The sequence below is a fragment of the Canis lupus genome, chromosome 38 (assembly GCF_011100685.1).
Source record: "Canis lupus familiaris isolate Mischka breed German Shepherd chromosome 38, alternate assembly UU_Cfam_GSD_1.0, whole genome shotgun sequence".
In the NCBI taxonomy this organism is placed as follows: Eukaryota; Metazoa; Chordata; class Mammalia; order Carnivora; family Canidae; genus Canis; species Canis lupus.
In genome coordinates, this window is record NC_049259.1 from 20,954,466 (window position 1) to 20,979,959 (window position 25,494).

At 39.1% G+C, this 25,494-nt stretch overlaps 1 protein-coding gene across 1 annotated transcript; it reads right to left on the reverse strand.

Moving 5' to 3' along the window:
• Window positions 1-245: 245 nt before the first annotated feature.
• Window positions 246-25,237, reverse strand: UHMK1 (U2AF homology motif kinase 1). Its single transcript, XM_038586255.1, is given in 10 exon segments — window positions 246-5,843; window positions 7,080-7,201; window positions 9,402-9,490; window positions 14,148-14,246; window positions 14,398-14,474; window positions 19,453-19,547; window positions 21,741-21,932; window positions 22,851-22,979; window positions 22,981-23,144; window positions 24,805-25,237. Coding segments are annotated over 10 exon segments (1,239 nt in total). The 5' UTR covers window positions 25,073-25,237; the 3' UTR covers window positions 246-5,839.
• Window positions 25,238-25,494: the final 257 nt, after the last annotated feature.

A 25,494-nucleotide genomic window follows, 5' to 3' on the forward strand; every position in this document is an offset into this window, starting at 1 on the left:
CTGTTTCTATATTATCAAGAACATTCATTCCAAAATAAAAAGTTACATTTCAGTACTGCCAGTGTGATGCACTACCTCCATCAACGGAAGACTGTATTCTTTAGAAATGGATGGTTGAGGCCACATGGACCTTTTTCAGTGGTAGCTTTTGGTAAAAATCAAATCACAAAGAAAGGTATACGTACCTGTTATCTAAACTTGAATATTTATACTAAATGCAAGAATAGCTGAAATGAAAAAACAGCTCCTTTATTTTTAAGCTTTATTTTATCACCCTTAAGAAACACACATCAGAAAGCATATCAACAGTGCATCTTATGGTTTAAGTCAGTTTACAACAAAACTGAACAAGGCAATTGTGTTTACAGAAAAAGTTTTCAGCAAAAAACTACACGCAATACAGTCCATTGAAACGCAGTGTCCATACTTTTTAGGTATATAGGAAAGTGAAAAATAAAAGTTCTTTGCTACTTAGCAAGAGAAAACAAGTTTCAAAGACTTGAATAGGAATCAGGAATTTAGGGATTTCAGAAAAGAACTTCTTGATATTGATACACATCTACATTTATAGTCCCATTGAGTTACTTTAAAAAAACAACAAAAACTCACAAACAATAAGACATCACCAAGAACAGAGAACCATAGTGCCAAGAAATGCCAAGACCAATAGGCTATTGAAACAACTGGTAGAAATGTCACAGACTATTCAATGTGTACTGTAATATTCTTGTAGTTCTGAGGTGAAGGTAAACCAACAGGAGAGAATTACTCCTTATAACTGGCTTTGGTTTGAGGGATATTTCACATTTTTTCTAACCATACCTTCTTATCAAAAACATAGCAATTACATGTTACTGAGGGAAAAGAATAGTAGATTTCAATCTTCACAACCAACCTCTCCAGTGCTAATATAGGAAGCCATGACCTGTTAAAATCTATTGATCATAATTGGATTTCTAAGAGTGATCAAAAAGGTAACAAAGATGGAGCCCTTGTGGGAAAAAATATCCCTTCTACCCCAGATTTGACACTGTTAAGAGGATATAAAGGAATGTTAAATCATTTAAGATTTTCTCAACAAAGAATTAAAAATGAAGGAGTAAATCCTGCTGGAAAAGACATGACAGCTTTACACTCTGCAAAGGAAATATTTCACAGAGATGCAGCTTAACTTTTTAAACTATAATAAATAAACACTACTTACTTCTGTAAGGTGCTATAACTCTGCAGCTAGTGCACACTAATACCCACTGTACTCGATGTGCAAAGGGAAACCCGGGGATGGCAAATCTCCAGTTTCTTTCTGATCCTTGATTTGCATAAGTGTGTTGATGCACACCAAATGCACAAAACTGGAGTTTAAATATTTATTTTTAAAAATTAGGTCAAACTGAATATGGATATTTAATCTGGTTTCATAAACTTGTAAAATAATTTTCTGGGGAAACAATGATGAGGAATGTGTAGGAAAGGCAATGTTCTACACTATAAGTACCACATCAGGATTTTTGCAAATAAACTACCACTTTTTGATCATAAACCAGATGGAAGGTCACTAATGCCAGTAAGAAAGCTATTTTCCTCCCCTCACCTCTCTATTTTATTACTTTTCTTTCTCTTCTTTACTATTAAGTTTGGCAGATATCTGACAACCCATGCTAACAAAATAATACAGCCATCCATAATTCAGATAACCAAATTGTATGCATGATTTAGAACACCTCACCTTGTCTGCTTTCCATGTACTCCTGACATGGTGAATACCAGTAAGAAGATAGCCTAGAAGGGGAGGGGAATTGCAACCGGCGCGGGGACCAGGGGGCGGGTGTAACTACATGTAATTCTCTTGCTGACAATCAAGAGTCTAACAAAATAAACTCTTTACTGTACCACAAGGATTAATGGTTGGTTAAGGCAAGAAAGATAGAAGACTTCTCTTTGCCTCTAAATTAAAATACTATGAACTTAGGTCATAAAACATAGATGAGTTTCCTTTAGGACACTGTGGAAGCTACTCTCTTTAATGGGAAATAACACTCAGGCAATCATCTGATAAATTTCCCGTGAATTCCAGCATTTATTGTGATATAAACATAACCGCATGATTATGACCGCCCTCTGAAAAGCAAATAGAGCAAATTTAAAACATCAATCCTCATAAACAATATAAGGAACAACAAAAGTGCTGAGCTGTAGGAAGATGAATAAAAACTTTTTATCAGGAAAACAAAGGTTGTATAAACTTTATATCTTATATTCTGAACATCACCTTAATTACCACCTATAAAATATACAATTTCCTAAATGCTCTCTGGTTTATAGATATTTCATTTATAGCCCATTTCTCCTATAAAATTGCAGCAAAAATAGTTAAAATTGTTTACCTCCTTCTTAAATATTCACAGCCTTGTGGATTACATGCCACTGTGTCTACCTACTGGTCATCATACAATTTAAAAAACTGACAAACACTGAGGTGGGAGAGGTGACTAGGATAACAAAGCACAAAATCCTATGACATCAGGCAGAGAAGCAGCTACCCTTAAACAAAACAAAACAAAACAAATTCTTTAGATTTCTAGGGACTTTAAAAACTGAAATATGCACATCCCTCTGTAACGAAGAAAATGTAACTTATCCAAATATCCCACAAGAGGTTCAGAGGAGTTCCACATGATAGAGATTCAACATCTTTATATTCACTGAAAAAGCTTACTAGTAATACTAACTTGGAAAGACCACACCATCTCAAGTAAAGGTGATTTATTGAGCACCTTAAGAAGAAATGGAAAATTCTCTTGAGCTAATGACGACCAAAAGCTGGTTTGTATATGACCATATTTGCTAGGAAATAAATAAAAATAAATTGTAGCAGAGAGCCAGAGTAGTAAAATTTGAAGAAGGAATCTAGTATTAAAAATGGAACTAGATTCCAGGAAGAATTGATTCCGCCAAATAAGTCTGGCTTTCCATCATATGTAGTACTGGGGGGGGAAAATCAAATATGAAGAGTTTTACATATACAAAATAAAGATAAATGAAGGAAATTTTGGACTTTTATACATGTGACTCAATCCAAAAGTTATTCCAAGGAAAAAGGCAGAGGTGCAATAAATTATCATCATCTGGGAGCTTTCACCCAAATGAGTTTTAGTATTTTGAGGAAACACAAGGCACTTGCTTAAATCTTTGACTGTCTCCACATCCCCTAGACTAAAATTTAGTCATGATGAGATTCCATCTGTACCCTAATCTGAATAACGCCACCTAGCATGTACCCTTGCATAAAATTCTAGGTAAAACACAGTTACTGAGTGTCTCGCCCACAGCCTCACCCAGTAACTATGTTATTGTAATCACCATCAGTTAGATGGTGCTTATTTTCATTAAATTACAAAAACTAAAATGTCATGTGCTGAGTAAAACTAATGGCAGAAATTATCAAGTCAGAATGCAAGACCTAAGAAGAAAATGAAGACAAAATGTTACCTGCATCTAATGAATAAGTGCAAAGGAGCCGGGAAACAGCATGTGAGCGCTCAAACTGGACTCGGGTTTATCCCGAAGGATAACTGATGCCCTCGGCAGGGTGAAAGCCCAGCGAAATAGAATAGAAACATGCCTTATGCCCAGTTTCTCTTCAACTTCGTCTACATGGCAGCACTGTTTCTGGCAGCATTCCTTATTACAAATGTGCTTGGAGATTAAAATAGAAGTAGAAGTAACATGACTCTAGAAGGCAAGTTAAATAAGAATTCAGGATTTTTTTTTTTAAAGGTTAACATATCTCAGCATGCTTTAGCAGCTGGAATACCAAAAAGAAGGCAATACTTGCCTCAATGAAAACAAAGGAAAGGACAAGTAAAACTCTATGGTTTTGTTCTAAAAGCAGCCAGTTTTGGCTCAAGGCATTAGCAGAGAGGGAATTTCCCCCCAAAGAATTGCTATACTGATGGCCACAAACTAAAGGAAGACATCCAGTGGCAGTGAGTGCAATCTCTTATTGCAAGAGGATAATTGTTTTATTAGTCCTTTAAAATGCAGCCAATAGTTTTACTCTGAGTTAGTGCTACATTTTACTGAGGAGTCCAACTCCACCTGTTCTCAAAATGGGGCATTTGAGTTTTGAAAGTGGCCAGCTAGCCACCTCCTCCAATGTTTCCAAAGAATCAAAATTTCTTATAGAATAATCCATTTATATGTTTTTTCTGGGCCAAAAATGTACCATGACAATACCATGGGATAATAGGAAACTGGAAAGGCAAGAGGGAAGGAAGCATGGATGTTAACTTAGGGAGGGAAAAAAAACTACCTGAGATAAAATTTATCCAAAAGAGTAAGGTTTAAGTGAAAAAACCCCTTGCCTCTTTATTTTTACCCTGCCTCTCAAAAAGAAAGTTCCTAGGTTTTTAGTAACTTCAAGGAATCAAAATTTCTGTATATATATTTCACCCTATAAGAATCATAAAAATTGCATCTTTTGATAATATTTGGTTCAAGTTTGAGAAAGACAGTAAGACTAAACTTCTTATAATATCAGAGGAGGGAAAGAGAATCTGCAAATGTCATCTTTGGTAGTAATGGGCTAAAAGCTATAAAGTCACCATTTAAATCACAGGAGGCATTTTTTCAATTCTGTGGCTTTAATATAAAATATTTAATTCAATGCATGGTTACTTAGGCTCATCAATTAGTCCCTTAGCTCCCTCAAAACCTAGTTAGCATCTTCTATAATAAAATTCTACAGTGTTAAACACTACATATAGGTATGAATACAACAGCAACAAGAAGACAAAGAAAGCTGTGAAATTCAGCATCAAGATGCTAGCAGCATACTGCATCACTAAGCTCGAAAGCCTACCTGCAGTTTATTTGTAAGGGTTTCTTCTTCGTGGGGGTGGGAGGGGAAATGAGAAAAGGTACACGTGCTAACCTAGAATACCTCCCTTTAAAAGAATTCATGTATTCTGTGTTCATCAATATATATGGAAGAACCTGGTTTTTCTAATCACCATGGAAGCTGCTACCCCTACTAACATTTATGTTCTAGGAAAGCTTCAGTACTGGTTATACTCTCTTGAACTTTTATTTGGAAACAAACCAGCTAATCAGTTTCTGAGAGGGCCCAAATGAAAAGTAACACTTCTTCCTTCTAAGGGCACATTCTAGACACCTAAAATTTCCCCTTTAGGACCACGCCACAAGGCCTTTTGGCAATTCATAAATCAGCCTCCTTACACTAAATTTGGCTTCATAATAAATATTACGGAAGAGTCCTGAATAATGTAACTGTAAATAATTCAAATGTTAAATAGTAATTGTTTGAATAGGGTAAAATAATTCATCCTTTAAAATGTAAATTCTCAGCTAAGCTCTCAGTAACCTGCATGGCACACATAAAGAAAGACTATATGAGGAGGCTTCCAGCAGGTAAAGATATAAAAGCCTTTTTCCTTAGGAAAAAAAAAAATTTTAATTTCATTTGGATAAGTAAACAAGAAAAAGATTTGTAATCTGTATACAACTTTTCTTTTTTTTTTTTTTTGTATAATCAGTGCTTTATAAAGGTTTCTTATTTTAAACCTTTGAAGTCAATCTACCATAAAATGGGAGGAATCCATGATTACAATTCCTAACATCATGTGATCAACCATGTCCACGAACTCAGGCATACCAGCATCCTGTGCTCAGGTACACATTAGATTGCTGGGAATCCTTCTAAGAATTCTTAGGAGCTTCTCTTCCTTGCTACTTCCATCTTATTACAGCTACATCTTTCTTAGCTTCCCTGCAGTCAAACACGCCAGACCATCTGGGATGCTGTTCCTCTAGATTCTCTTCAGCTAGAGACAGGCAGAGAACGGGTGAAGAGTAGTGGAGGGAAGGGGGTGACAGAGATAGAGGAAAGAAGAAAGAAAAGAATCCTGGATTATTCACTTTCTCTTTGCCTATTTTTTTCTTTTCCCTTCGTTGAACATCTTTCTTTTTGACCTACTTCAATTTCCATCACTGTAGGTAGAACCCTATCTTGAGAAATCTTACCATGACCACAGGAGATTCAGTACAAAAAGATGAGTTAATACAGGGTCTAAAGATCGGAGGACAGGGCAATTTATGTGTAGCAAACTTTTGCTTTGTTCCAATCGCTTTAAGAGAGTTTCAGTGTAACATAGCCTAGACTCATTTGTTCTGAGCCTCTTAGGAATGAACTATTTTCTCATTTACATTCTTTCAGAAAGACCAACTCTCAAAAAACATACACCCTAAATCTGACAGATGTGAAACAGCTAGGGAAGAGATAGGTATAGACTGTATTAGCTCACAAGACTCACACTATAAAGTACGCTGACTCAAATCTTCTCTAACCTTTCATACCTGCACACTCACTCAAGCATACACACTAGACATAAAAATTGTGCAAGATCAAGCATCAGCTTTCTATTTTAAAAGCCTTAATTAAAAAAAAAAAAAGTAGATAGGCTCACTGCAGTTTCTTTAAAGGAATATTCAGTACTACAGTACTCCTTTAAAAAAAAATTCATAACTCAGTGTTAAGAACACAGTAGGTAATTGCTGCTTGACAGTTACTTAACAATGACTGGGAGCATCCAGTGCCAGCTATGAATATCAGTGGTAAAGAAGAACCACCTGACAACATAAAGGAGCAATCTTAAGGGATGTCACCAACTCTTAACAAATTTGTTAATATTCACTATGACATGATATTATTCATCCTTGCTTCATGATCACATGAAATAATTAATATCTTTTTAGGATACATACTGAAGAGCAGCACTTGCCCTACTGCACAAAAAAAAGGTTGCCCATATGGATGCTCTAAAACCCCTCAATGTATAGCTGAGAGGTCTTGTCCTACTCAGTGCCAAACGTTTGCAGTGCAGCCACTGCTTGAGCAATGATTGCACATTAGTAGGATTAAATAAATGTACAAAGTATTCCCTTAAAATGGTAAGGGGGTACTTCTGCATTCAGATATAGAATACAATAACCCAGGAAATGGAGGAGAAACAGGAAAGAGTCCTTAGGTTACTGATTAAAGCAAAGTTTGATACAGATACCCCCTCTTGTAGGCACTCAGCGGGTAGAATGTAGCCACAACAAACTTCCCATCAAACATCCTTCCAGTCAGTAATTTCTGAGCAGCTTTGGAATCACCAGCATTTGCATACTCAACAAAGACCTGGAAGAGGACAGAGAAAACAAAGTCACTTCATTTCCATCAAGACTGTTTTAGAGTAGGTTTCTCCAACTTTAGCGGACACATACGTATGTTATCCTTCGTTACAACACAGACTTGGTTTCAGGAGGTGTAAGGTGGGCCCTGAGTTTCTGCATTTCTAAAAAAAAAAAAAAAAAAAACTTCCAGGCGATACCAATGCTGCTCGTCCATGGACCACATTTTTGAGCAGCCAGGTTTAGAATACCTCCTGAACTCAGCTGAACTCTGAAAAATCCAGACAGGTTGGATGAAAAATGTACATCTGCTGGCCATGTTCATACAGGAGTGGTGGACAGCTCTAGACGCTTGCCAGAGACAAGGCCAAAGAGCCTGGCAAGCAGGAGCGCTTCAACAACACCTCAACGATGGCCCAGGCTTTTAGAAGTGGAAGGAGGAAAAACCGGTCAAGGTCCCTGGGTTTTATACCATTAAAAGATTTGTAGAAGCCATAACTACATTGGGGAACAAGTTTGAAACTAGCTAATTTCCTTTTCCAGAGTATCTGAATTCCTGAGACAGAGGATTCAGCATAATTTATGCTCTTTTGTTGATCTAAAGCAAAAGTTAGGGCAGCCCGGGTGGCTCAGTGGTTTAGCGCTGCCTTCAGCCCGGGGCCTGATCCTGGAGACCCAGGATCGAGTGCCAAGTCAGGCTCCCTGCATGGAGCCTGCTTCTCCCTCTGCCTGTGTCTCTGCCTCTCTCTCGCTCTCTCTGTATCTCTCATGAATAAATACATAAATAATAAAATCTTTAAAAATTAAAAAAATAAAAAATAAAGCAAAAGTTACTGGGAGAGGAAATAATTTCAAATGACTTGTCCTCAGTTACCCATAAACTTGTGAACCAGAAAAACAACGGCCTCAGCCTTCTCAGCTACATGCTCTTTTTTGATGTCAGCAGTCTTCAAAATGGGGTGCAAGCACCCTAGACACTGTGACTTTCAACGGGAAACAAAAATAGATCATTTGAAGGAAATCAATTTCCAGAATCTCAGCTTACAAGCTGTACCTTCCCCTAAAATCAGTTCTACCTAGAATTCTGAGGCAGACTCTCCTTTTTCACTTCCCCTTTCATAGAGGCCCTTCTCCCACCTAAGTCATTTCCAAAAGGAATAAAAAATTTCCAGGGTATGAAAAGAAGAGATAATTCCAAATAAACTACTTTTTAAATGAATCTTAATAGGTAAACAAAGTACCGTGCCCTGCCTCTAACTGACTGCTCACTCCTCATCTTAGTGAATATTTCCATTAAGGATGATGCATGAGGGGTGCCTGGTGGTTCAGTGATTGAGCGTCTACCCTCGGCTCAAGGCGTGATCCCGGGGTCTTGGGATCAAGTCCCACATCGGGCTCCTTGCAAGGAGCCTGCTTCTCCTTCTGCCTGGGTCTCTGCCTCTCTCTGTGTCTCTCATGAATAAGTAAATAAAATCTTAAAATAAATAAATAAATAAAATCTAGTGTGAGGGCTGTTCAATACCTACAAATGCATGTGACCGCTCCCACAACAAAGAATGAGTCACCTCAAATGTCATTAGTGTGAAGGCTGAGAAATCCTGAATAATATTGTTCCCAGAAAAATCCAAATAATACAGATAAAAGATTTTTAAATGAACTTTCAAAAGATTTCTCTAACACTCTTTGCCCTGAAATTTAGAATAATAGTTTTAGAGGTTGTATATTTTATAGGTAAAAAACTAAGGGTCATCACCACAAAGCCAGTCACACTGAGACTGGAACTCGAATTTCAGGATTCTTAGCACACTTTCCTTCTTTAAATTAGCACTGATGATTCCATTACAGTGACAATCTAACCTAAATAGTTTTCTAACTCTACTTAATTAGAACAAAACTAGGCCATAATATTTCTGCAGCTGACCGTGACCTAAATTAGCATATGATACTGTTAGTGTCACTGTTCACAATGTAGAGAACACCTTTTAAGAAAAAAAATCTTAACCCATAAAAAAAAAATGCATGCATATATATTCTAGAATTTTTTTTAAAAAAGTGGAAAGTACAAGAAAATAAAAATATCCACAATACAAAATTTATCATTCCTACCAACATTTCTGTGTATGTACATCTTTCTGTAGAACTAAAACATTTACTTAGAATTTCAGTAACCTCTGGGTAATTCTGAAATTATAGAAACATTCACTTACTTGTCCTCTGCCAGGATTTTCCTTTGGCACAAGGAGAGATACCACTGGTCCATATTTTTGACACTCCTCTTTTACATCTTCTACAACATCTGATTATGAAAACAGAACAGTAACCACTTTGCTGTAGTTACCAAGCATTCATTATTTTAAAATTTTAAAGCATCAAAGAATGCAGGAATCCATATTCTCATTTTCTACATCTTCTAAAATTAAGCTTAAGAATAATATAAATTCAATGCATTTTTTTTAAATTTTTATTTATTTATGATAGGCACACAGTGAGAGAGAGAGAGGCAGAGACACAGGCAGAGGGAGAAGCAGGCTCCATGCACCGGGAGCCCGACGTGGGATTCGATCCCGGGTCTCCAGGATCGCGCCCTGGGCCAAAGGCAGGCCCTAAACCGCTGCGCCACCCGGGGATCCCAAATTCAATGCATTTAAACACTTTTATATGTTAAATTTAACATATGAATAATTAAAATTCAAATGATCAAAAAAAATTTTTTTAAAGGATGTATCCAATTCAGTTCAACAAATTGACAAACTTAATGACCAACTTCAATGTCATGCTTGCTTTTTTTTTTTTTTTTTAAAGATTTTATTTATTCATTCATGAGAGACACAGAGAGAGGCAGAGACACAGGCAGAGGGAGAAGCAGGCTCCATGAAGGAAGCCCAATGTGGGACACGTTCCCGGGACTCTAGAGTCACGCCCTGGGCCGAAGGCAGGCGCCAAACCACTGAGCCACCCAGGGATCCCCTCAAATGATCAAAATTTTAAAAAAAGTTTTCTTCTCACTTTTCTTTCTCTCCCTGAAGGCAACAAACATTAACAGTTTCTTTTGTATTCTTCCATAAATATAAGCTTACAAAAAAAATCATAAATGCTTTTAAGTAAAAAATTCCTATCTTGCTTTCTCTTTATTAACACAGTACATCTTTGGGACGCCTGGGTGGCTTAGTGGTTGAACATTTGGCTCCAGGGATCGAGTCCTGCATGGAGCTCCCCACAGGGAGCCTGCTTCTCCTTCTGCCCTCTCTATGTGTCTCTCATGAATAAATAAACACATAAAAACACATTGCATCTTTAAGATCCTTCAACATCACTCCATGAAATTTTCTTTTTTTTTTTTAAAGATTTTTATTTATTTATTCATAGAGACACACAGAGAGAGAGAGAGGCAGAGACACACACAGGCAGAGGGAGAAGCAGGCACCATGCAGAGAGCCTGACGTGGGACTCGATCCCAGGACTCCAGGATCACGCCCTGGGCCGCAGGCAGTGCTAAACCGCTGTGCCACTGGGGCTGCCCACTCCATGAAATTTTCTTATCTGTTTTTATGGCTGGGTAGTATTTCACTCAATGAGTGGTCAATAAATTCTCCATGGTGTCCCTCACTACTAACTAAACTATTTCCAAATGTTTTGTCCTTATAAATAATACTGTAATAGATAAACCTGTATATATCTCATTTCACTTATCCATTTCCAAGTTGACCTAGAAGTGGAAATGCTAGGACAAAATGAATACGAATTTGTAATTTTGTTAGAATTACCAATCTGGGGCAGCCCCTGTGGCGCAGCGGTTTAGCGCCCCCTGCAGCCTAGGGTGTGATCCTGGAGACCCTGGATCCCATATCAGGCTCTCTGCATAGTGCCTGCTTCTCCCTCTGCCTGTGTCTCTGCCTCTCTCTCTCTCTCTCTCTCTCTCTGTCTCTATGAATAAAGAAATAAAAAATCTTAAAAAAAAAGAATTACCAATCTGCCTATCATAAAGTTTAACAATTTAAACTCTCTCCAATGATGTATAAAAAGTATTTTTCTATACTCTACCCATAAAGTTATAAAATATTTTCACTGTCAATGTTGGGTGATGAGTGGCTCAGTGGTTGAGCATCTGCCTTCAACTCAGGTCGTGATCCCGGGGTCCTGGGATCGAGTCCTGCATCGGCAGAGTCCACAGGGAGCCTGACTCTCTCTGTCTCTCAAGAATACACAAATTTTTAAAAAAATGTTAGGGGACAAAGATCTCACCATACAGTTTTAGTGAGCATTCTGATAAATGAGAATGAAGTCTATGAGACAGAGTTGCGCATCCTCTTCTCTAAATTGTCTATTTACACCCTTTACCCACTATTAACTGAGTTGATTTGTAAGGGCTCTAAGTTAAGAGCTATAAAGTTGAATAATTTTCCCTTTTATTCTCTTGATTTGGAATCTTGATCTTAATCTTTACAATCTATTTTGGTCTGAAATGGAAGGTATGAATCCCCACCAAGATGACAAGACAGCCATCCCAACATGTATGATTTCTAGCTAAGCAAGTTCACCTAACACTAGTAAGCATTATCTGATGACAACCTTGCTAATCAGAACTAACAAAGGTGCTGAATGCTACTATATTGTCTGTTGCACTTTACTTCATGTAAGATTCTCTATTATAAAGATTTATTTACTTATTTATTTATTTATTTATAGAGCACACACTCGTGTGAGGAGGAGGGGGCAAAGGGAGAGGGAGGAAAAAAACAGACTCCTCGCTGGAGGGTGGAGTCGGGGTGGGGAGGCTGGCTTGATCCCACAAACATGAGATCATGAACTGAGGTGAAACCAAGAGTCTAATGCTAACCGACTGAGCCACCCAGGTGCTCCAGTTCATTTAAGATTCTTTTTTTTTTTTTTTTTTTTTTTAAGATTTTATTTATTTGAGAGAGGACGAGAGAGAGCACATGCAAAGGAGCGGGGAGCCTGATGTGGGGCTTGATCCCAGGACCCTGGGATCATGACCTGAGCCAAAAGCAAACATTTAACTGAATGAGCCACAAAAGCACTCCCATGTAAGATTCTTAAACACTTAGAATAATAGCAACATTAAATACTCAATGTATTTACAAGCCAAAAAAAAAAAAAAAAGCAACATTTTATAACAATATACAAAAAAAGGAGTAGGCATAGTATGCCCAAGGTTTACTCAAGAAAGCCCAAGCTTGAATTTTATAGAGATAAAAACTATTAACAGAATTAGGTGATGAAGACAGTACGTAGATGGATTTCAAGGACATAAGTAGTACTGCCAAGAGATTATTTAGGACCTCTGAGCCCATAATGACCTGATTAAAACAATGCTGAGGGCAAGACTACTATTTCAAATAAACAGGCATGCTGAAAAGTTGAGGTTGCAGATTGTTCCAACTATTACAGATTCAAAGAAATTATGTTTGTTTTATTTGTCAGATAACTATACAAAGCTCAGGGACATAAAATAATTTACCCTTACAAAAGATAGTGGGGGGCAGCCCTGGTGGCTCAGAGGTTTAGCGCCACCTTTAGCCCAGGGTGTGATCCTGGAGTCCCGGGATCAAGTCCCACATCGGGCTCCCTGCATGGGGCCTGCTTCTCCCTCTGCCTGTGTCTCTGCCTCTCTCTCTCTCTCTCTCTCTCTGTGTCTCTCATGAATAATAAAATCTTTTAAAAAATAAATAAATAAAAGATAGTGGGGTCAAGTTAGGTTTATAGGAAATGGTTTAATTTTTCACTACGAAATGTTTAATACTAAGCAACTGATATTTTTAAATTTCGTTCTCTTCCATCCATTCACCACTCTTTCAGGATGCTCTTATTAAAACCTAAGTTTGACTATATCACTCTCCTACTTTTTTTCATGGTTCTTTATTGCATTCAACAAAGAACAAATATTTATTGAATACTTAGATCAGAAGCCAGGACTATCCCTGATATAAAGTTCTTTTGTGTCATATTGCAGTGTTACTATCTCCGGGATAAAATAAAATTCTTTAACATAACAAATGAACAGTTCACTATTCTCGGAACATGCTACACTTTCTCTCATCTTGGTGTCTTTGACATTTCCTCACCCAGCCGTCAGCTTTTAGCCAAGCAACTCATTACGAACAGAGCTCAAACAGCATTGCCACAGAGCCACCCTCATGTGTCACTTAGCAGGAGTCTCTCTCTTCTCTGCCTCTGAGTATTATCTACTTTCGGATTTACCAGAACTCTACCTGTTTGTTGATAAAACAGTCTCTCCTACACTGAAGACAGGGAATAATCCCACAGTGCCAAGTACAAAGCCAGTTTTCAGTAAACACGTCTCAAGGAAATGAATTTATTAAAAGCAAAAACAAGAGCTTAGAAGGAGTAAGGAAGCACAGGGCAGGACTAGAAAGAACAGATGGAAAGAACATGCCAGGAAAACTAATCTTTATTAATTCAGGAAAGGCTTATGACATGTAGAGGAGTCCAAAGGGCCTGAGGAAGTGCCTTAGCGTGCATGGACTGAGTGGATTCAACGACAGACATTTATTTCCCCAGTTCTGAAGGCTGGAATTCCCACACCAAGGTGCAGGCAGATGCGTGTCCGGTGTCCATGGCTGCCTCCTTGCCATATTCTCACATGGTAGAGAGAGCTCTCCTGTTTCTTCCTCTTTTTTTAAGAGCGTTAATTCCGACACGAGGGCAACCCCCCCCCTTATGACGTAACCTAACCCCATTAAATCCTAAAGGCTCCAACTCAAAATATTATCACACTTGGGATAGGGGCTTTGCCACTGAATTTTGGGGAGACACATTCAATCTACAACAGGAATCAAAAAGTGGTATTTTAGAAATCATGTAGCTCAATATCTTCAATATAGAAATGAGGAGAATAGACATCTTATGAATTGATATGTCTACTTTAGAATTAGCTACGAAAGACATTAAAATACAATTTAGGAAGCAGTTACCTTCATATTCCTCTTCATTCTCAAGATAATCGTCATCCAGCACATTCAGTAGTCTTAGCACTGGAGTAGGAAGCATCACCAGATCTTCAATATGAGGGGCTGTTAAGGTTCATTATAACACGGTTAAATGTAAACTCACCAAAATAAATGGACGAACACTAGGCACAGGAGCATGGGAATATAAGTGACCTCTGATGTCTTATTTAATTGTTAAACAACCAAGAAAAAAATAAAGACGTATACAACTTACCAAAAGGAATGCTAAAGAACGGGCTGCATAATGCCATTTCGGCAGGAATTCTTCTGCTTGGATCATCATGAAGCATGCTAAAACACAAAAACAGGTATCTATAGTTATCGTCAAATCTTTTGAAAATGAAACCATTAAAGAAAATTTAAATGTCGAAATGTCCAGCGCAGCATTAATTATATTAGCATGGCTTACTGGGCCATTCATCCACAAAAAAAATACAAATGCTATTTCTGAGTAAATGGTTTAGTTAACTCATGATACATACCTATGGCACAATATTACATTTTAATTAAAGATAATATTTTTGATTAATAAATGCAACATGGGAAAGTGATCCATACTAACATAACATTAAGTAGAAAAAAAAACTAGACATAAATTTAGGGTAATCCAAATTTAAAAAAAAAAAGGAAGAAGAGGATAGTGGTGAGATTATTTCTGATTTCTGTCAAATCTCCCCAATAACAGCATAACTTGATAACAAAATAAAAAACCCATGGATGATATGTACAACAAAACTAAGTAACCCCAATAAATGCCAAAACCCAAGAGGCTAGGGACAAACCATCAATAGTAGTAAACCTTGTACCATATCAACTTCTGTGTGGAAAGAAGCAGAGACAAGCAACCAGATGATCTGATGAACCAGAGAAAATAACCCAAAACTGCCAACAGGTACTCACTGGAAAGCATACTAAGTCAACTGCAGAAAGCTGACCGGCACTAGAAGGGATTATACATTCTAATTCCAGCTGAATGCAAGGGAGTCCTCTGGGAAATCTGAAGGGGTTGGAATAACCTACACATTACCACTTCTCAAAACTAACTAGCTGAAGCTCCCACCCAGGGCAAAGTCCTACAGAGAACAGAAATCTTGAAAATGTAATCCAAATCAAGTAGGTTGGGGTTGGGGGGGGGGGCGGTGGCAGGAGGCGGGACACACCAGGAAAAAAAGTAGTAGAGGGGTAGAGGCAGGAGACTTCAGAATAAAATCACTCCCCGCCACCTTTTAACATTATACAAAAATTGAATAGGAGCCCTATGCAATTAGAAAAGCCATCCCAACACCTTCTCCTGAAAGTTTAGGAAATGAATTTCATATAAAAACAAACCACATAAAAGCATTATTAACAAAATTATTATTATTATTTTTAAAGATTTTATTTATTTATTCATGAGAGACACAGTGAGAGAGAGAGAGAGAGAGGCAGAGACACAGGCAGAGGGAGAAGCAGGCTCTATGCAGGGAGCCCAACATGGGACTCAATCCCAGGTTTCCGGGATCACCCCCTGAACAGAAGGCAGGCGCCCAACCAGTGAGCCACTCAGGAATCCCTATTAACAAAATTATTACACAAAGAAACGAGAACTACAAAATGACAGTCCTGAGACCATGAATGCTTCCTAGAAAGACATGATCAGAACATAGGACACTATAACCTACCATTGTAAAAGGAGAAAAAGGCATTTTTTAAGTGATAAAAGATATGAAAGAGAAACATAAATCAAAATTAGAAAATCTCAATAATTAATAGAACTCAAGAAAGAATTCAAAATAAAATAAAAAATCATTTCATAAAACAAAGCTAGACGATGAACAAACACAAGAGGTAGTATCTTAAAAAGATAAACACAAGTGAGAAAGGAACATTTTTTAAAATAGAAAAGAATAAAAGAAAAGATCCAAGAGAAAGTCATAATAATGAATACTGTCAAAGAAAAATCCAATATATGTAGAATAGGAGTGCCTGAAGGAGAAAGCCAAAGCAAGAGAATGAATACTAAAAACAGGACTTTAAGAACACTTTCCTAAAACAAGCAAGCAAAAAGATCTGAAGCTACTTATTCTCCTGAGAATTTCAACCCAGAACAATCAAAATCAAGATATATTCTGGTAAAATCAATAGACTTTCAAAAAGATGTAATCGTCTGGCCACCTAGATAAAAAAGACAAAGGCATTTTTAATACAAAGACAATTAGGAGTGTCTTTAGACTTTTCAACAGCAATACTACATGCCAGAATAAAATGGAGTAACATGTTTAAGACACTCAAGAAAAAAAAAGTATGCCAAGGATTTTCATATCCAGATGAACCGACTTTTAAATGTAATAAGCACAATTTAGTACTGGCAGTGTAAGAGCTCAGAGAATATTAATCCTTTGGCCTCTAGAGATCAAGCTTCAGAAACTAAAATGATGAGAGCGACAGCCCCACAAGGACCAGTGGTGAACAGTAACATACAACTTACATGCAGATCTACGAATAAATGCGAGTGTTAAAACAGAGTGTATAGCATGTGATGGTTATACAATATGATGATGCAAATACAACTATTTTTCAAATAGAGGAAGAATGGGAAAAGCACATGCAAAAATAATCATTTTCAGTAATCTTCCTAAAGTATTATTATTCTGAGACTTGTCTTAATGTAGGGTGGAATAAAGCAAATGAGTAATTATAAAATATTCTAATTCTAGCATTCCCCTTGTCCTTAAGAATCAGAATTCTTGGCATTGGAGAAAGAGATGTGAAACAGAAGTTAAATAAAAACTTTGTGGTCTTGAATTTGAATTGGAAATATCAGTATGAAACTCTGTTCACTTAAAATAAGGCCTAAAAACAATGTCCCAATAACGAGTATTCCTAAAACCCAGACTGTGTTTTAAAATTACTATTTCCTACTAAAAGAAATCAGGCTTCTTGGAGAAATGGCTACATCCAGGTCTGGGACAGGAAATGTGTAAAATGAACTGGGAACATCCTGTCACACCAGATAGCAAAGAAGCTGTAAATGATAATAAGATCCTCCAAAACCAACTTACACAAGGTCACATTCATCAAAGATGGGGCAATTTTAGCTTCAATTAGGATACGAACTGCGATGGGTTGCAGTTACCAAATCAAAGCACATTGAACTTTCAAAACGGAATGGTATGACAGGGAATCAACTCATTATGAGAGAGAGAGAAAATTAAGCATTTACTTTGTCTTTGGTTAACCAAATGAAGTTGAAAGACAGGATGAGAACATCCCCCTTCTACAGCCCCTGACTAAGTAATGAATCTAGGCACTGAATGTTAACAATTACTAACACATAAAACAGAGATGGCTACATTATGTGCCTCCTTATAAAAGAACACAATACTATCTATAATCTTGCCAAAAAAAAAAAAAAAATCAACCCTCTAGATACAACTACCACTGTATAAGGAAAACACAGAAATAGGTTAAGCTACACCAGGATTAACACCATCAGCAAAATTCAGACTGCAAACAGCTACGTATAGCGAACCACCCAGGTTTTTCAACAAGTAAACAAGGGAAAAGCAGGGTAGGAAATGGAAAAGGACCTTTCAGATTAAAATTTAAAAGGATTTTTGTTTAGAAGAGCAACACTAAACCATAGTGTTTAAGGATGCACGCTAAAATGAAAACAAGGGGGCAGCCCCAGTGGCTCAGCGGTTTAGCGCTGCCTTCCGCCCAGGGCGGGATCCTGGAGACTCGGGATCGAGTTCTGCATCGGGCTCCCTGCATGGAGCCTGCTTCTCCCTCTGCCTGAGTCTCTGCCTATCTCTCTATGTTCTCATGAATAAATAAATAAAAATCTTTAAAAAAATTAAAATAAAATAAAATAAAATAAAAACAAGGAAGTAATTACCCTAAAAATCAGGGCAGTGGCTACTTTCAGGAGGAAGAAGGGCTGAAAATTAAGATGGGGACACAGAGGATTTCTAGGGTAGCTGGCAAAGTTTTATTTCTTGACCTGAATGGTAAATACAAGAATATTCCTAAGGATTCACTAAATTACACATTTGTTTTCAGTATCTGTTTTATTCGACAATTAAAAAAGTTCAAATAATTTGCATACATACATGGCAAAATACTGAAAAGAAATTCACCAAAGTGCTAACACTAGAGAGTAGGTTTATAACTTTTATTTTGCTGATCATAATTCTCTGTAGCTTCCAAATTTAGTATTAGTTAGTTGCACAAAGGGGAAAAAGTCCGAAATAACAAAGTCAATACAGAACTTACATGATTTGACTTCCAAATTAGAACCCATTACATAATTTCACAATGCCATCTTTTCCATGTAAAATGCCACTTGTAATGTCCATTTTTGACATTGTACTTTAGTTACGTAAGATGTAACCACTAGGGGAAACTGAGTGAAGGGTACATAGACCTCTTTGTAACATTTTTGCAACTTTCTGTGAATCTGTAATTATTTCAAAAATAAAAATCTCTTTAAAAAAAACCCAAAACTTAGTTAAAGGTTTATAGGGTCAATATTCCAAAGAAAGAATAATATTCTGACTTAATGGAGAGATCTACCTTCCTGCAACATAGTAATTATTTTACTCATTTCTGGCCCATAATGCTAGAAATGTGAAAACCCAACTATTTAATAATGTACATTATGTCTTATTTTAAAATATCTAATGTGTTTGGACCCACTCAGAAGTCAGAAACATTATATCTGTCCCCAGAGTTTCCAGCAGTAATTATTTAAAATAATTATTTATATATATATAGATATATCTACCTTATTTAAAATTTTTTTTGGTAGTCCAAAAGCAAACTCAGACTTTAGTTAATAAATACCCTCTTTATTTATTTTTTTAAAAGATACTATTTATTTTTTTATGAGAGACACACAGAGAGAAGTAGAGACACAGGCAGAGGGAGAAGCAGGCTCCATGCAGGAAACCTGATGTGGGACTCGATCCCGAGAACCTGGGATCATGCCCTGAGCCAAAGGCAGACGCTCAACCACTGAGCCACCCAAGCGTCCCAATAAATACCCTCTTTAAAAATGTGCCTTCAAAAAAACTCTAAAAGAAACAAACACAAAAACCTCATTTCCATCAAGTATATAGGACTGCCAGAGCTGTAAGAGGCCAAGGGTACAGCTGCCAGGAGGAACCTCTACATGATCACCAGAAATAACATAAATCCATTCGGTAAACATCAAAACCCAAACCAAAACAAAAATAACCGTTACATAATAAATGTACACATAGAAACTTTAAAGTACACATGGTGTTACCTTTTGATAAGGTCTCTTAGGTGATAGGCTGGAATTGCGGCATTCACCACTGCTTTACTGGCAAATATGTGATCAATAATAGCAGAACTGTTTGCCTAAAAAAAGGGAGAAAAGTCTTCCTTTGGTTATTCAATTCATTCTGTATTAATGAGTACTAGGCACATAGCACTGTAGTTTGGTAGGTAAAATGCAACAGTAAACACTCTCTTTTGAGAGTTTACAATCTTACCGGAGGAGATTATGTGCCTAACACTAAGCTTCTAGAGGAGAAACTTTTTTTTCTCTATCCTCAGCACCTAGCACAGTACCTGGCACTTTATATGAATATCTACTAGATGAGATGAATGAGTAAGAATACCAAAGCAAGCCCATAAAAATGTAGTTTAATACAATACAAAGTGAGAAAAGGAATGTGTGGCAATGAAGTCTGAGTCTTGGTAAGGAGTCTTCAACTGGTTTTCAGATAGGAATAAACTATTACAGAGAAAGCATCCGTCACATTATTCGTGCTCTAAATCCTATGGAACATAACGCTTTCTCCCTGAGTACTGTGCTTTCTCAGAATGTGGAAGAATGTCCATGAGTAAAAAGACCAGACACCATCCTTATCACTAAAATTTTCTGAATACTTACTACAGGCCACATGCTATGCTAAGAACTACGTTGGTTGATCAGTTAGATTTTATTTATTTATTCATGAGAGACAAGAGAGAGAGGTAGAGACACAGGCAGAGGGAGAAGCAGGCTCCCTGCAGGGAGCCCGATGTGGGACTCCAGGATCACGCCCTGAGCTGAATGAAGGCAGATGCCACCCAGATGCTCTCATTTATTTTTTTAACCTCAATACTTCTGTGAGGAAAATGCTATTATCCTCATTTTAGAGAAAGTAAACCATGGTTCAGTGACCCTAAATAACTTAGTAAGAGGTGAAGCCAAGATATGAACCCTCAAGCGGTTTGACTTCAGAACCTATACTCATACTCACTTGGCAATTTTGCCTCCACAAGGGTGATTAAAATATAAAATACTGTTTTTATTTAGAAGAGTGAATACCGGGGATTTAATACACATCATACCTCCAAATTACAGACAAAACGCCTGAATGTGACCTAGTTCTGATCAGCTCAGGGCCAAGCAGATACAGTCCAAAGGTCTCAAAGACAGGCAAAGTAAATGCAACTAATTGATCTGTATTTGGATTAGCACTGAAAAAAGAATACTTAGCCGCTTCATTGTGTGAAAGTACCAATGCGGAATAATGACACTGGTTTTGCTTGCATGGCAGCATTTTTTGCCAAAAGCAAGCAGTAGGTACACCCACAAGACTATTAAAGCATTCCTTCCAGGAATACTTCCAGAAACAGAGGACTAAGGGCCGAAAAGAAATAAAACTCTACATGGTACAACAGCCATACACAAACTGTATGTTACTAGATGCTCAAAAAATACGTGTTGCTTAATATCAAAACCAAACAACCCTAAACACTGTATTATTTCTCAAACCTCTAGCCTAAAGGATACTGATACCATCACAACATTTAGGCCCCATAATATGTTTGGAAACATAATATAGTTAATTCCTAAGTTACAAACATACAAAAGTTCATTGTTCCGTCAGAGACTTGGAATTTAGACCTCATGTTCCCACAGAAATAGTGTCATAAGCAGCACTCACTTTACCAGGAGGATTCAAATATGGAATATAAATTAATATAAAGCACTGCGGAACTTGGACAGAACACTAAACTCTGAATAGGAAGAACAGAATATGGGGCCCATGTCTGGTACATCCAGTGGTATGATCCAGAGCAAGTGGCTTGAATATCTGTGCCTTCAGTTTTTCATTTGTAAAAGAATAACCAATACACGCTCTAATGATCCTCATAGAATTGTTAGGAAATTCCTGGAGACTGTACATTGAAATACTTTAACTATAAAGTGTTACCTGCAGAGCCTTATGTAAAGATTATTATTAAACTTATATTGTTGTACTGGTAATATTTTAGAATGTGGTATAACTAAATCACTTGTTTCAGAAAAATGCATTTATTCATTTTATCAACCACTTACTACACACCAGGCCCTAGGCTAAGATCAGTAAGTATGCAGTACTCACTAGCACTCTAGCTATGAACATTAATAGCAGCATTTAAGGTACCAAAGATGCAAGGAGGAAGAGTATTAGAGATGGAAGTAAACGGCGTCCCCAGGGAGAATCACTATAAATTGAATATTCTTAAATCAGAATTAAGAACTGCAAACAAAAGAAAAGCACTGGTACAGTTTACCTTCCATTCCTGAGATCTGACTGTATGTTTCAGTTTCATTCCTGAGAACATTTCCAGTAAAATGATTCCTAGGCTCCAAAGATCAACAGCTGAGGTACATTCTGTATCACTCTGCAGGCCAGCCTGGGCCAAGCAATTTTGCAGTTCTGCTTCTGGAGCCCGATACCCGTCTGTCTGAATATACTTCACGTCCTAAAGAAGACGAGTAAATATTACAACCAAGAAAGCACTGTTCACTTTCCTTCCACCTCCACAGTGTATTCACTTCTCTTCACGCGTAATAAACCACTGCCAACCTGAATGCCAAAGGATTCCTAGCCCTTGGCTACCGTAATTATTCGGTTCATTAACTGGGCAGTTCTCACAGGCAAGCTGTACACTTTCCATACAGCTGCCTCATTTCTTGAGATTGTCTCTCGACTGTTAGGCATTGCTGATAAATAAATAAGGACACTCGGCAAAGAGCCGACAAACCATGGGGACTGGAGGGTTTATCAGAACCGTTACATGTGTTTTACCACTAGATAGTGCACCAACTATTACTACTATGGAGGGCACCAGTAATAGTAATTATCTGCCAACTAGATTATCCTACCAAACCCAAACGTGCATCTTTTTATACATGGTGGCAATGAAATTTTTACTTGCTTCATCCTTGAGTATTTCAGTGTTTTGTTTTTTTAAAGATTTTATTTATTCATGAGAGAGAGGCAGAGACACAGGCAGAGCCTGATATGGGACTCGATCCAAGGACTCCGGGATCACGCCCTGAGCTGAAGGCAGACGCTCAACCACTGAGCCACCCAGGTGCCCCATATTTCAGTATTTTAAATAGAAATATCTCTAAATGCCTACCAAAGCGTTCCTGTTACTTATTTATTTATTTAAGATTTTTATTTATTTGAGAAGAGAGAGCTAAGCAGGGGGAGCAGAGAGAGAGAAGGAGATTCCCTGCTGAGCAGGGATCCTGACTTGGGACTCAAGGGCTCAATTCGAGAAAATGGGGATCATGACACAGATCTGGGGATCTGACACAGCAGAAGGCAGACGCTTAACTGACTGAGCCACCCAGCACCTCCCCCCCGCCTTTTTTATTAAAGCATTTCTTACCTGATTGCCTTCTTTGAAGCTCAGTCCAAAGTCAATGAGTTTAAAACATTCATTCTCTGCACTCCACAATATGTTACGTGGTTTGAGGTCTGCATGGACATAACCCTCATGATGAAGAAAAGCAAGGGCCTTCCAGAACATCCCTGGCGCAATGCTGTATCATCCACATAGAACAACCCTGATGACTGGAATATAAAAGCAATTCCGAAACACTGACATCCAGGAGTTCAAGCAACAGACAGCGTGATGGCACATTTGGAGAGAAGTGGATTGTAAAGACTCCATACAAAGTCACTAGAAAAAGAAACGAGTTATAATGCTTTAAAATTCAGAATAAGTTACAATTGATAACTCTGTAGTGCAAATTTGGGATACTCTAGACAAGGATAACAAGGATGAGCAATTACACTTCCACTGTAATTTATTTTTCCCAAAAGTAAGATTTTTTTGGCAACTGGATTATTTTAATGAAACAAGATGAGAAAACCTTCCACAGCTCATTACCAGTCAAAGATATTAAATATGGCACAATAATTCAAATTGTACTTCACTAAGCATTCAGTGGTGGGTGAATATACACACTCGGTGCAAATTCTTTTTTCCTTGAAGAAAAAAATGATTAAAAATAAAATCCAGATATTATGGACTCTTGTGATGGATGTCACAACATGCAAAAACAAAATTGAAAACTGGTTCTTTTTTGTTGTTCTTTTTTTTTTTTAAAGATTTTATTTATTTATCCATGAGAGACAAAGAGAGAGAGAGGCAGAGACACAGGCAGAGGGAGAAGCAGGCTCCATGCAGGCCGCCTGACGTGGGACTCAATCCCGGGACTCCAGGATCACACCCTGGGCCAAAGGCAGCGCTAAACCGTGGAGCCACCCGGGCTGCCCAAAAATTGGTTCTTGATTCAAAATAGCATTCTATTACCTAAATATTAAAAGCGGGGGGGGGGGGGATAAATAAATAGTACAAGATTCAGACTTTTGAGATGACAACTTAACCTAATCTTGCAGAAATTCAACAAGTCCTCAAGCTTGCAAGACTGAAAAAAAAAAAAAATCTTGCTCTTAAATACCAGGATTACATACATCATTCAGCAATCTTTTAAAAAAAAAAAATAGATAATACCAGTGGTTAAGAAATTCTTCTCCAAAGTGGTAATTAAAAAAAAAAAAAAAAAAAGCCACTCTTCAAATTACACATGGATTATGCTGGCCAGGAAGCAAGACATTTCCTTATTAGCCAAAAGCTATAACTAAGTATAAACTCAGTGTAATGAGTGAAGACTGCACAGATCGATCACGCGTAATTGATCATTTTTATCACATATTGTGGATATCTGAAATTCGTAACATAGTCTTACCAGGGTGAAAGTATAAAGTGTTGCTCACTTCCACGCTTTTAGAGGGACTCCTATGTGAATACTGAGTCATCCCCCCCAAATCCACGCTAACTGGGTACCAGGCAACGTCTGTACTGAGTTACTAGCGTGATCACAAGCCCTGGGGCAGGGGGCAGGGGGAGGGGAGTGGGGAGTCCTCACTTCCCACTGGATCGCAAAAGATTCACAATTTCCAGACGAGGCCTGACACGGGTGGTGGCAGAGATAGGCCTCCTTTCCCTGGAAAAGGTTAACTCTGGGCTAATAAGTTGCGGCACTCCCCGAGGAGACCCGAAGCCAAAAAAAAAAAAACCAAAAACCAAAAAACAGAACTTAAGTGAGCATCTATTACGTGACACGGGGCGGAGCGGACCAGCACCCCGGCCCCACTGCAGACGGGGGGGGGGGGGGGGGGGGGGGGGGCGAGGGAGAGGGGCCCGACCACGTCTGCCGCGGGAAGGCCAGGCCAGGCCGGGGCAGGGGGGCAGGGGAGGGGGGCAGGGGAGGGGGGCCGGGGGCGCGTGGCTGCGCCGGGACCGGCAACGAGGGCAGCGAGGCGGCCGCAATTACCGATGTTCCGGTGACCCTGCAACTGCTCCAGCGCCGCCCTCTCTTTGCGGAACCCGTACTCGGCGGCCGAGGCGGCGGCGCCGGTGGTCCCCGGCGGCAAGAACTGCTTGAGGGCGCCGGGGGGCGAGCCGGGAGTGCCGCAGCAGCGCACCCGGTACACCGAGGCCGAGGAGCCGCTCCCCAGGCGGCTCTGGACCTGCCACAGCCGCCCGAAGGCTTCCAGGAACCGCGGCGGCTCGGCGCCCCACGCGCAGCCGGATCCCGCCATCGCCGTGGACGGAGGGCACTGGCACGGGAGCGGAGGCGACGCCCGGGGCAGGCCGGCAGGGCCCGCGGTCACATCCCCGCCCGCCGGACCAGCGGCTCCGCAGGGAGGGGCCTGCAGCCGCCTCTCCGACTGCCGGGACCTCAGGCCGCCATGACACCGGAAGCCCCGAGCGCCCCGGGCGCCAGGCCGGAAGTGGGGGAAGAGCCAATCAATCTTGAGGGGCCGAGGGGGCGGGGCCGCGGGCCCGGAGGGGGCGTGGCCGCGGACGCGGAGGGGGCGGGGCCGCCCCCAGCACTGGGGCTCGCGCAGCGGGAGCTCCCAGCCTGCGCGCGGTACCTGCTGCACCCGGCCGGCGCCAGGTGCTGCCCCGGGCGTCCGCAGAACCTCAGGCTGGTCGCTCTCCTTGTTGAGGCGCGGCCCTC